The following is a 14,057-nucleotide window of genomic DNA, read 5'->3' as shown; positions in this document are numbered from 1 at the left end:
GTTCACAGTTTGTGGGATGGTAGAGACTCCAGATACTCAAATGTTTGCGCACAAGCACTGAAAAGTGAGTTTTAAAAAAACCATCCATCCATTTTCCATCAGCTTATTCTGGGTTGGGTCGCGGGGCAGTTTAAGCAAAGTATTCCAGACGTCTCCTCCCCAACCACAAGGTCCAGCTCCTCCTGGGGGACCCCGAGGTGTTCCCAGGCCAGGCCAGAAATATAATCCATCCAGCTTGTTCTGGGTCGACCCCGGGGCCTTTCACCTAACACCTCTAACAGGAGGCGCCCAGGAGGCATCCTTACAAAAAGCCCGAACCACCTCAGCTGGCTCCTTTCGAGTCAAAGGAGCAGCCTCCTACTCTGAGGTCCCTCCGGATATCTGAGCTCCTCACCCTATCTCTAAGACCCAGTCACCCTACTGACTAGGGATGGGAATAATTAATCGATGACCGATTAATGGTCGTTAAGAATTTGGTCAATCATGTGGAATTTTTAATCGTTCTGTGTATTTTTTCATTTTAATTTTATCTACGACTGCGTGTCAGTACTCACTGAACTGAAACACGGCCGAGCGTTCAGTTCTGTGGCCGTACGTCCGGCTGTATGCCGTATCCCAATAAGCCAATAAACTGAGAATTAAGTTGGATAAAGCTACAGTCTGCAAACTGAAAGAATTATAAAACACACAGAAATACGAGTATTAGAGTAGAGTATTTCTCTGTATTAATTTCAGTATTCATTTGAGCAAAACTAGCTTACTGAATCAAACCTTGCTAACTTATTTAAACACAAAACACACTTGAATATGCAAGATTACTTTGAAACCTAACCTCATGCCTCTGCTAAAACATAAAACATTGAACTCCTTGACGTTATCTTTAAAGTTTTCACCATGTGAGTTAGTTTGACGATTGGCAGGAGGTAGCCTATCTTTTCGTCCTTTTAAAATAAAGTCCGTTATCAAAACAGGCTTTTGCATAGTACTGTATATATATATATATTTTATTTTGCCCATGTACGCATGCAGCGATTAATCGATGAATTGATCATTACCATAATAGATGCTCGAGTTGGCAGGTTTCTTCCAAACGCCATCCCTACATCATTTCAGCTGCTTGAATCCACAATCTCATTCTTTCAGTCACTACTCAAATCTCTTGACCATAGGTGAGGGTTGGAGCATAGACGGACCGGTAAATTGAGAGCTTTGCCTTCATGCTCAGCTCCTTCTTCACCACAACGGTCCAGTACAACGCCTGAATCACTGCTGACGCCGCACCAAACCGCCTGTCCATCTCACACTCTATTCTACCCTCACTCATGAACAAGACCCAGAGATACTTGAACTGAAGCCTAATATTTAGTAGAGAATACGTTTTTAATAATGTCCCCTTTAAATACATTGCAGTTTTAGTCCCTGTGCACTGCGGTATGTGTGTCAGTATGTCACACAGTACAGTAGTACAATACTGCAACATACACCTCTGCATTTCCCTGACTTGACTTGTGTCATTTTCAGAGACGGGAGCCGAAACAAAAGAGAAAAATATATGTGGAAATAAAAGCGACCCGAATCTCCCTCGCAGGAAAAAAGGAAGACATTGTTCTATTCCGAGCATTTCTCAATAAAACAGTCTCCATCCACTATCTGCGCCTCTCCATAGCAACAAGCATTAAGCCGACTGCAGCACATCATCAGCAGGAACATAGTCAGTTGTTTCTAATTGGCAATGAGAGGCCGGCTAATTATAACTTTGTAGATAGAGAAAAGACTAACATGAGAAGACGTTTTATCATAACAGTTTTATTACGACTTGAACCAAACTAAATGCCGTTTAATTACTGTCCACACATTTTTCTTTTGGGCTTGTTTTTTTTTCTTCTAACAGGATCACAATTAGCTTTTTATGTGGCGTTGAGAAATCCGAGCCCAATGATTTTACACCCTCTGTGTGGTTGTTTTGCAGCAAAACAAACGACTGAAGCACTTCAGTAGGCGCTGAAGAGCCGCTGCGCTCCTCAAAATGCTGCAGCACCATTCATCAATATGCTTTCGATTAGCTCCCGCCCACAGGAGACGGGTGGACATACAGTACAGAGAGTGCATGTATAGCCTCTGACCCCCATTATGTTTGGCAGTACGCCTGCGGAACAGTTTTTCACTCTATAACGAATCCTATACTGCGATATACCAGCGAGGGAGTACGTGTGTTTGTGTGTAGGGGGGAATATTTTATCTTATGCAACCAAATGCAGTTTGCATTGATATTTCCATTCAGCCATATGGGCAGAAATGTGCAGAGGCATTCTTTAACCTTGCCAGCTTTAAAAAGCCACCCTTGTCACATGGGCGCGGCACACGGCCCAGGGCTGATGCAGCGGAAAGTGGCGCCAAGCTGGGCTGGTGTTAAAACACTCATCGACGCACGCATGCATCTCTCTTCACAAGCAACAGCAGGAAAGTATGACGAGGCTTTAAATTTACATTTCACCACATACTGCAGTTTTTAGCTCCCGTCTCTCACATTTGTGCACAATTTGCCTTGAAGTAGTTTCAAACAATTACATGATTACTAAGCGCGGTGCGGTGTAATTTCTCTCTGACTTAGCTGTACAATGAGTGACAGGAGGAGAAAGACTTGACAGCCCTGCTTCACTTCAGACTCGTGTTTCACTGATCACTGCAAACACAAGATTTGTGCTACTGTGCTACTTTTCATAATTTAAGCATTTCAAAAAGAACTTTGGATGAAAGCAAAAGTGGAAGAAGTACTCAGATCTTCAGTTGATTAAAAATAGCAGGACAACAGTGTATAAATACTCTGTAGTAGCAAGTAAAAGCTAGTGATGCACCAATCTGACACTGATGTCAGGCTGATTGATACATATTAGTATATAGGGGACAATCACTTTGCTTCAACTCTATGTCAATTTTAATTCCTGTTTAAGTTTTGACTATTTGTTGCTGCATTTAAAATGTTTACACTTTCTGAGCATGGTTTATCTGTTTTAGCAATAAAAAAACAATTTTGTAAATTATTATCTATATTTTTATTTGTTTTGTTTGTTTTGTTTGTTAGTATTTGAGTGAATTTACTTTACTAATACTTCACTAATTTTTATTAGTTATTTTCCACCGCTGGTTTATGTTGGCAATTATTGTAAATTATTAAGTTTTTAAAAAATGGAATAAACTTTAAAAGTAAAAGTGAGTATTGAATTTGCCTCTGATTCTTGTCAACAAAAAACAAAAATACAACCAAATAAAAACATAATCATAATTAATCAGGAAATAATGTACTAAACTAAGGACTACAATACTATTAATTAACATATGATATAACACAGTAATAATTCCAATAGCTTATATAAACATAAATGAGAATTTTTTTATTCGTTTTGAAGCATAATCACACTTTAATGGTAATTATAATGCTAATATCCATGTCCATATAAATCATGACTTTCAAGGCATAACTGCTGTTTATAAAGTAAGTCATTTTATGTCTCGACTTTATCTTTCTTCAGGTGGCATGTTAAGCAGTGTTACATCAGCTACCAACTTCTTTAAACCTTTTCCACTTCTGTCAGTTGAAGGTTATTTTGCCCAAAAACAGCTTCCCTCCTCTAATCTCCGGCCTTCCTGCAGTGACCTGCAGCCGTCATCACTCCGCCGTGTCATGTCTCTTATCTCTTCCGCCTCACAAAGGGCAAGATGACCTTCAGTTACAGTCGAGACAGCACTTTTTTTGTCCGTCTTTATGTCATGAGCGGAAAATTCATCTTAGTTCTGCTCAAGAAACACCTCACTCCTCTCTCTTCACAAATCACAGCTATTTCATCAAATTTTTCCTTTTCACCGGCTATTGTTGTATTGAAACAATCATGAAAAGTATATTGTTCAGATTTCAGGAGAAAGATGTGTCTTTTGAGAAGTAAAAAATTAAATATATTCTGCTATTACCCTTCAACTTTTAAGGATTTGATGTGACTGGAATCTTGACAAAATTGCTAAATCAAGTTAGAAACCAAATTCGACACACCAAAACTAAGATTTTAGCCTGATTACAAGCCTGAATGTCGCGTCACAGACACAATGTAGCTCTTACCTCGGAGAGCTGCGCCCTGTAGAGAGATTTGTTGCACTGGAGAAGCTGAGCAGCCAGGTTACAGTCCTTCCTGTACATCTCCTGTAGAGACAGAACAAGACCACAATCAGAAGACAAGAAATGATATTTAGGGATGATTATTCACTTGTGCTGTTGGAGACTATCCTCCCCTGAGAAATGACTCTATCGGTTGTTTATATAAGCAGCTTTTCATGACTCATATTCATGTTCATTGTTTGGCAGCGACCTTTAATTAAGACAGGAGCAAACGAGGAAGTGAGGTTCTGTGGTATAAAGAGCAACAAAGTCCGCACAGGATGGACGGGTCAAACAAACACAGGAAACTGACCCAGGAGATCGCTGTTCATGCCCTGTTTAAACGTATAGTAAAAGCTGAGCTATTTTAACAGACTCAAAGCACTAACATGTCTTACATATTCTACTTATTTACTTTCTTAAAAGCACAAATATCAAGAAAAAATGACCAAATCAACAAAGTCTGTGAGTCTGAAATGCTCCCAGTTCAGGATGCAAATTTTGAGCGATTTCTTTAGTTGGCAATAACCGATTATGGATTAATCATTAATAATTTTAAAAATTATGTTTTTTTTCATTAGAGACTTGTATTAACCACAACATGAGCCATGTCTGATACAAAATTGTAGTGGCTTACATTAGGAGTTTAAAGAAGTGATATAGTATAGACCAAGTTACTTGAATGATAAACTAAATAACACATAGAAATTACTTAATTTAAATTTGCAGAGTTGTCTGTCATACAACTACTGGCCCAACAGAATACCATGTATGACACAAAGCAAACAACTGCACAACTTCCAGCTTCATTATAGGACATTAATTAGATGTGTTGGACATGGCAAGGACTTCAGTTTGACTGAAATAATCTGCATACCTGACCTAAATGATAAAACTGAAAACTAAAAATCAGAATTAAGCTGCAAACAACAACTTTTCATCGCTTTTGTGCAGATTTATGAAGGCTAATAAGAGCAAAATTGTCTCTAAATGCTCTGAAACAAGTGTCACTGTAGTGTAATTTTTGTTCAAGGCAGGTAAACAAGGTGGAGATTATATGCTTTGTTTTTTGTCTAAAGATGAAACTATAACATGGCTCTTACATTGTCTTCCTGCAGTTTCTCGATAGTGAGTTTCGCCTCCATCAGGTGGTTGTTGAGGACGATGATCTCTCTGCTCAGCGCTCGCTTCTCATCGTCGTGGTGCTGAGTCTGGTGACAAGAGAGCTATTTATATGAATAACCTGCATGGAAATAAGACTTATAGATTCATAGACACAGATTTCAGTCAAAATAACTCTCATCAAAGCATGCATCTGAGTTTTTTTGTATTTAAGTTAACCTTTTTTCCATGATAGAAACTCTCAGCACTGAGCACATTTGCCATGACATGTTTATGTCCAAGTTTATTATTAATATTTTGTCACTGAATAGATGCATTGATGCTTTTGTCACTTTTTTTCTCCTAATAAAACCATATTCACTGAATTAAGATTAGCTCAATTTAACACAAAACATTTAAATAATAAACTAAATCTCGTGGATATGAAGCTTTTAAGGAGCAACTTTCAAAAGCTTCTCCATTAAAAAAACTGATTGACTGTTAAATATAACCAGGATGTACTTTCTGTACAAGATTTTTTTTTAATTGAAGGAATGGTACAATGCAGGTTACGTAATGCATTACTTTTAACAAGATTCTGCTCAGCCACCCTCCCTAGACACTCTTTGGCAGCTGAGGTGTTCACAATACAGCATTTCACAAGTATAAGTGCACATTTTCACAGACATACTTCCACACTCCTCCGAGGCACAAACCCACACAAATCTACAACATGTTACTTTGTTCAGAATAGTGCTGCAACTAACGATTCATATCATTATCAATCAAACTGCAGATCATTTTTCTTGTGTAATCGTTTGGTGTGTAAAATGTCAGAAAACAGTGAGAAATGCAGCTTTTCAAAGTCCAACTTGATGTCTTTAAGAGGGATGTACCGTAACTGTTATACCACAAACAAAAAATGCACAAATAATGGATTGGAAACAGATATTTCTTCTATCCCAAGTTGCTCGTGATTAAAAAAACAACCAACAAGATTTATGTCTGTGGATCGCCAATAGATAAGATAGATGCAACACAGGACTTTGATTTCATAAAGTACATATTTTCTGTACCGCACATTAATGAAAATTTTGTAGTCGCATCAATGGGTGCATAAATGAGTACCACAATGCTGTCCAGGGTACCTAGAGATGTGGAGAAGGTAGACTATTGCATGCAAAATTTCTGTAAGGTATTAAGGTACTTGGAGCTCAACTTTTTGGATTGTAGTTTGACCCGTGAATCACTAGTTATGGCAATCACACAGGGAAACTTGCATGTTGGAGGAGGCGTCATGTAAGGATAAAAGCCTATTGTGTCAGCTAGATTTTTATGCAAGCTATACATAAAAATCAAGTCCAGAACCTGTTGATTTTAACAGTAGCCTGTGTTGGTTTCCCATTTTAAAAAACTCAAAGAAATGCAAACACAACATCATTGGAATTTCACATTATTCCCTTCGAAAGGGAAATCATAAAAAAATCTATATATTTTTTTTGCTATAAATTGTTTTATTTCCAATGCAAACAAGAATCTCTCATAATTTTTATTTATTTGTATTATTATTTTTGTTGTTGTTGTTGCTGCTGTTTTGTGTCTGGATGTTTATGATTTTTCCCCTGGCTGCTTTTACCATTTAATTTTTTCTTATTAATTATGTCCGACATTCCTGCTGTATCTGTATTTTGTATGGATGTAAAATATCCAATAAAAACACAGTGACAAAAAAAAAAAAAAGGAAAACATTTATTTCAGACGCTGATTGTTCAGCTCGCCCGAATTAAAGGGGTTGGTTCAGAAAGAGAGAAAAAATTAAAAGATACAGTAAGCTGAATATATCAATATATAACATAATTAATTAAATAACAATATTAAATCAATTGAACTGCCAAGAGTATTAGATTTGATACAGATAAAGAGACAGATGATAAAATCTCCGTACACTTCTAGTCTTTAAGGTGATGCATGAGATTCTGGCTCTAAATATAAAACACAAGATGGATAAACTAAAGATACATGATGCAACTTCACACATTGAGAGTGTTAAAGCAGCAGCAGCAGCCAGATATACTGGAGCTGCATTGTTTGGGTACTATGGGTAACAGGAAACCATGACATCAGTTAACTGAGCGCTCCACAGAAGTACATTTTCTCATCTTGTAAGTTTGCCTCAGTGAAGCACTTTTTTGCTGTGTGGAGTTTTAATTCATTGCTTGCTGCCCTTCAAGTTGATTTCCTGCCCGCGTTTGAGGTCAGTATTATATGACAGCTGCAATATAAAAAAAAACCTGGCCTTGTGTGCAAAAGTTTTTCTCTCCCCAGGCTTTTTTTTTTCTTTCTCTCCGATGAACAGTGTAGCCGTGCCAGTAGAAGTAAAGTCTATCACTGTGTTTATCTGTCTTGTAATTACATTCTCTGTAGTTGTGCGGGGCCACGGGGTCAGATGGGTTTGTGGCACCTCTGGAGTAAACAAGCTTTACGATTACAGAGAGACTTACTCAGCACCTCCCTCGCCCTCGAGGAGGGAATACGTGAGATGAATCAATAACAGCTGATGAGGACGCTTCACCAGAACAAAAAAAAAAAACAGTTGCCGTTTATTTTTAAAAAATGACCATTTTTCATCTCACAAAAAGCCGGGTGACCCTCGGCTCCTTACTGACCTGCTGTCCCACCGCAGTGGTGTTGAATCATGACGAGGGCCGTGATGATTATTATCTTGTGCTGCAACAAACCCGTTCGCTTTCAGCTGTCTATTCAGCAGCAAAGACACCTGATTGTCATACAGTGTTCTCAGGCGGGCTGGTTAATTGTATCTTTCCACCGGCGAAAGCAATGTCTGACAAATGAAGTGAGGTGCGGCGCACTGAAGAACAATGGGTTTGCTATCACTCTGCCACTGGAAGGAGGACAGCCAATTGTAATAGGCCATAATTAACGTCAGTGGTACCAACAGAAGACCATATTCATATTCAAATTGGCTCTCCAAGTGTTCTGCACCATGTCTAAACCCAGTGACTTCCTTATGTGCTTCTCTTTCTTCACTGTCTAGAGGCACTTAAGTAGGGGAATTCATATGACTGGATACACACACACACACACACGCACACGCACACGCACACGCACACACACACACACACACACGCAGAGGCTTAAACACTTACATTTCTGTGGATCTTTTCCTCCAGATCTTGGTTGATCCGCTGCAGTGCCGAGTAGCTGCTTTGTATTCTAAACGACACAATAAACAACAGTGCTCACTTGCAGATAATAGTTTGTTCATACACATACAGTACAGAGTTCAGTAGCAGACCTCTCTCCAGACTGAAAAAATAAGCATATTGGCAGGCTCAGCAGTACACAAGTCAGAGCTATATCGCATGCCACGGTTTTAGTTTGTAGCACCTGTAAGTCGTTTTCACATCTCGCTGACCTCACTCTTCTGATATGATGATTTAGTGAATGTTTTATTCTATTATTTGTGATCCAGAAGGCAGAGACATACTGTATAAGGAAACAAAATAATGTAAACCACTCACTCCAGATCAAGCGGCAACCTCCAGGTCTGAAAAGAGAAGTGCCTTAAACCTGCATTCTTCGGTAGCACACCTGGTAGAGCGCATACCATAGAGGCTTTGACCTCGCAAGTGGGCGGCCTGGGTTCGAGTCCGGCTCAGAGCCCTTTCCCGCATGTCTTCCCCTCTGTCTCCCCCTTTCACTCTCTCTCACACTATCAAATAAAGCCTTGAAAAATGGCCAAAAAATATCTTTAAAAAAAAACTGTATTCTTTTTAATGACCAGCAGGGGGCGACTCCACTGGTTGCCAAAAAAATAAGTGCGACTGTATACCCATTTATGAGAAATTATGGTCTCCATTGCTAGTTTCAAGTCTTCTTAAATACAGTATGATGTAAATTTATATTTATTTATCATCATTATTTGATATCATTATTTATTTATATTTATTTATCATTATTAGAGTAAAATAGATGATAATGCGGGGTATACTTTAGGGCAGGGCTACCTTGTTATTGACAAGTCGACTGTGTGGTTTCTTCTTAGAACTTTTATCCTTTCAAAGTGTGTTTTCAGTTCATCAAAGTTAACTGGAACATCTTTGTCATCTTTTTCAGCATTTGGTTGTATTTTAAAGGACCTGGCTATCCATTTAATGACTGCCATTTGCTGACCAAGCTAAATAGCTAACAGTCACATTAATTGATGATATACCATAAAACATAATTCTGTGCATGCACTTGTTGTGAAAACCAAGATGGTGATGGCCAAAACACCAAATTCAAGGCACCAAAACCGGATTCCATAAACCAATGGTTGACATCACGCTGAAAACATCCCTTTTTTTTTTTACAATCTATGGTCACAAGCCAAAAAAACTGGAAATTATTGTCCTGTGTAAATTTTAGGCTAAGTAGGTGGAAGACGTATTTTGTTGTCCAGCAGGTAAAACAATATACAATAAGACCATTTTCTAAATGTAACAGATAATAAACCGCCATGCAGAATTTGCTGATCATTCTAAAATGTATGATGCCATTGACTTAATAAACTTTCATGGATTTGATTATTGTAATCAGGACTGTTTGAGACAACAAACAAATCATCTGCAATGAACCTTGTACTGTTATTACTTAAAGATCCACTTAAGAATATGTTTTATGATGTATAAAAATATGCTTTAAATTATATGTGTGTTATATTTGTCCGATATGGGTTGTTCACAAAAAAGTAACCTCATTAAAAAGTGTTAAACATCCATCACCCTGTGCAGTGAAGGTCAAATATTCAAGGGAAGTGATACAAACACAAATTTGGTCTTTTGAGATGAATCCCAAGGTGCTGTTCTTGGGCCATAATTATTTAGATACTTCATAAGTAATATTGATTTCTTTTTTCTGTGCAGGCTACATGGCCTTAAATGCATTTGGCTCTGCTCCAATTTAGGCACTGCCAAGAATATAAGATGCTTTTGACATTTTTCTGAAACCACAACACACACAACTTGTTCAGAATGCTGATGAGACATGGTTTCTTTCATTCACAACAACCCACATTTCCAAGAAAAAAATGATTCCTTTTCTTGGTATTAATACACTTAGAGTATTAGTTTTTTTATCAAGGATAGCACTTACTTTGATAATGTTTTATTTTAGATGTCTTAATTTCCTTATAATCTACAGGGAATCTACAGAGAATTTCATAATTTGTCACTAATTATAGGGAAACTTTTCTTTGTAATAAATGTTTCTCTTAAGACAGAAAAAAAGCATCCTGTCTGTGCTTTATTATTGAGATTCTGAAACTATGAGAAAAAGCAAGCTGGTCCTTCATTAGCGGAAACAGAAGAACAACATTCTGTCCTTTGTATTTGGGCTATAAGGGTCTCAGCCTAAAACCTCTGAAGTATATTACATCTCTCCTCAATTTAAAAGCTGCTGTTCACTGGACCAGAGCGCAACACTGGCTAACTTAGAGGCCCATGGGTAAATAGTGAGTTTTGTAAAGTTCAGCGCAGCACTTCGTAGCATATAAATGGGGGGAAAACAAAGGACTTATAGCTCTGGAGGGACACAGGAGGGGGTTCAACATCTCCTCATCCCACCAGATCAATTTAAAGTTTTAACTGTGGGCCTTTTTGGATAGGATTATTTCTGATGCCATTTGTTTATTCACATGTGTGACAGAAATATGTGTCATTATGTTCCATATCTGCCCATGTTTTCCCTGCTGCACTCAGGTGATTTCAAATTCAAATTAGTGTAATTTCTTTAAAAACAAATACTTTTTTTCAATCCAGTTCCTCAAACCTCTAACCTAATATGAGCCCTTTTTTATGATGCAAGTGTTTAAATACAATGAATTCTACTTTAGTTTATTTTAGTGCCGTTACTTTATTATGAACATCATCATAGCATTAAAATTTGTGACATATATTTATGCACAAAGATTAGATGCACTGTGCTAAATGTATTTTGGCGAAGTGAAATCTGATAAAGCTTGACAATGATATAAGATTTAATTCATTTTGCCAATTATTTTAAATAGTCATTTTATTCAAATTTAAAATTTTGTTTGCAAATTTGTTATTTTTTTGGTGGGGGATTACGTCTTAAAATATGATGACAGAAGCTTCATTCACAAATCTCAGTAGAAACTTCGAGTTTGATACAGATTTGATTAAAATTGAATTACTGAAATTCTGATTGTATGCTGCCTTGCTACACTTTTATGTGATATTATGTGTTAATTTTACACTTTTATATGATAATGATTGCAATTATATTTCAAAATAAAATTTAACTTGCAATTGGTGGAGTTGGGGCTGTTAGGGTCCAACTCAGTTTTATCCTTGACTCAACCAAATGGAGCAACCTGTGAGTCTAATCCATAAGAAGACTTTCCGGGATGAAATATTGTGGAATTACCATTATAAAAGACTGGTCTGTGAATTTGAGTTCGTCGGGAAAGTAAGACTCTTTTAGTTAGCGGCTTCAGAGCAAAAAACAACTTTTTATTATCTATAATTTTAAGTTTCATTTGTTACATTTAATGCTTTTAATATGTTTTAATTAAGTCTGTTCAATGTGAAGCACTTTGTGCTTGTAATTTCTCTGTTGTAAACCACTTTTAAAAAGAGGTGCTATACAAATAAAGTTTATCATAATTGAAATTGGGAGCAGCGGAAGCGGAATTGGGAGGAATTTTTACCTGGCAGCAAACTCCTGGTCTGAGCAGTGAGGCAAACCAGGAAGTGCCTTAAGCTCCATTCTACCAAAAATTCCAACAGGGGGCACTGATGGCGGCTGCAAAAGCATTCGGGTCCATTCATTTCAATACAAAATGAGAAAATTTCTCACTTGATTTAGGACGTTTAGCGGTTTGGTCCCATAACTTTGACCTTTTCACTGTATTTTCACTTAATGATTGTTTTATTCATTAAAAATGTCTTGTTCAGCATTTGGTTGGACTAACAGACACTCCAAGGAGTCGCTGTTTTTTTAAGTTTTTCTCTTAGTTAAGTAACGTACATTTTGTTTTTGTTTTTTTGCTAGCCAAAAGTAACATCCCAGTTAATGCTCCAGTTAATGCTAACATGAATTAGCAGCGGCTTCTCTCAGTCAGGTTGAGGTGTAGAGAGGCGTATAGTCAGTGATCAGATCCCTCTCGCTCCTCCACAGTCTAAATATGGTCTGCTCCCCGTTTCCGGAAAAAGTTTGCGACACAAGATGGCGACGAGTGTAACGCTGAACCCGATGCCTCAAACGGGCCACAAACCAATGAGTGACATCAAGGTGACTACATCCATTATTTATATACAGTCTATGCCTTTTACTTGTAATGGACTATTGTGGTATGTATTGTCTTATTAATGCATTTACTTAAAGGACCTGAGCTCTCCTTCCACCTCTGTGTTGTACAGTATGAACAACCTACCTGCGTAGTTTGTCAGTAAACTTGTCCAGCTCCTCCTGCGCTCGCCGCAGCTCCGTCTCCAGGTACTGCCGCGTGGAGTCAAACTCGCTCTGCAGCAGCTCCAGCTTGTGTGTCGTGTAAGAAAGCCTCTTCCGTAAGTCCTCCTTCTGCTCCAGCAATGAGCTGCACACACACATGCGCACATACACACACACACACACAAACACAGCAGATGATTGTGTTCAGGGCATATGGTGCAGGCAACCAGCTTGTAACTTGGGTATATGCTTATCTAAATGGACTTATATGGGTCTACATATCTTTTTAATGCACCCCTGAGCGGCCATGCAGCGGTGATGAGAACATCATGAGAGGGTGATAAAAGCAGAAAAGTTGTGTGGGAAAGTGCTTTGTATGAAGAAAACATGGGACCAAAACACAGATCTCTAATTAAGAATGCGAGCAAGCAGGGGTAAGCAGGGATACAGAGCTTTTTAACTCATTTGAGCATTAGATCTGTTTTTCAGCATTAAAGCTCTGCAGCACATCACAGAAAACCCAATCATCAGTGAGATTGGTCCCACCGAAAAAAGGCGAGGGTGTAATCTGTGATGAAATATGAGCCAATGAACTCTAATACATCACATGAATAGACTGTGAAGGCTCAGATTTACCGAACAGCGATACCCCCCACATGTAATTCAGCCAGACAGCACAATGATGACTATTTTCAGAGTATGTGCATTACCTGGGCTTCAATCTAATAAAAGGGCAAGTGTGAGTGGGAAAAGAGGAAATGTCTGTTGCCGTGATGGATCTGAGCGTGCACGGCTGGGCTTAATGGACCCTGTATTGACGGACAGATGGAGGAAGGAGGGTAATGACTCTATCTGCAGCCGGATAACAGATAGCAGAGAGTAGATGGAGATGTGGTCACGTCGCTCTTTTCACTTCCTCTCTTTGTCTCTCTTTTAACAAGATTATAGATACACAAGGCTTTGGGCCGAGGAAAGGCTTAAAAAAATATTCCTTTCAGTGTTTTCAGGTCGCTAAGTGGAGGTGTCGTTCAGTTTTCAGCTCATTATTATGCAAGAGCTACATTTGGTGGAAGTGAATCACCTGTCTAGACATCTCTCTTTTATTTTTCTCTAAATTTTTGTCCATTTTTTTGTCTTAAAAAGCACTTTGGCTGGTTTATGAATTGCAGACAGTCACACAAATAATAACAAATACTGTATTACTGATATATACTGATTCACAGACATGCCAAACAAACAAAACCCAATGGGGCCTTTATGATTTATTTACTTTATTATTTATTTGATTACAATTATTCTCAGGTTTCATTGTTAGCTTCTCTATTTTCTTATTTGT

General features: G+C 38.1%; 1 protein-coding gene across 5 annotated transcripts in view; it reads right to left on the bottom strand.

Annotated features, from left to right (window-relative positions):
- Positions 1–14,057, bottom strand: part of si:dkey-174m14.3 (uncharacterized protein LOC563117 homolog) — a 44,747-nt gene that overhangs the window by 4,419 nt on the left and 26,271 nt on the right. For all 5 annotated transcript variants that reach the window (XM_059356060.1, XM_059356061.1, XM_059356058.1 and 2 more), the window contains 4 exons: positions 12,705–12,866; positions 8,416–8,482; positions 5,251–5,358; positions 4,112–4,192 (listed from right to left, as the gene is read on the bottom strand). In XM_059356060.1, the coding sequence (XP_059212043.1) occupies positions 4,112–4,192; positions 5,251–5,358; positions 8,416–8,482; positions 12,705–12,866 (418 nt within the window). The remainder of the gene's footprint in view (positions 1–4,111; positions 4,193–5,250; positions 5,359–8,415; positions 8,483–12,704; positions 12,867–14,057) is intronic.

The sequence above is a fragment of the Centropristis striata genome, chromosome 18 (genome assembly GCF_030273125.1).
Source record: "Centropristis striata isolate RG_2023a ecotype Rhode Island chromosome 18, C.striata_1.0, whole genome shotgun sequence".
In the NCBI taxonomy this organism is placed as follows: Eukaryota; Metazoa; Chordata; class Actinopteri; order Perciformes; family Serranidae; genus Centropristis; species Centropristis striata.
The sequence above is the reverse complement of the archived record's forward strand: the minus strand, read 5'-3'. Positions and strand labels throughout refer to the sequence as shown.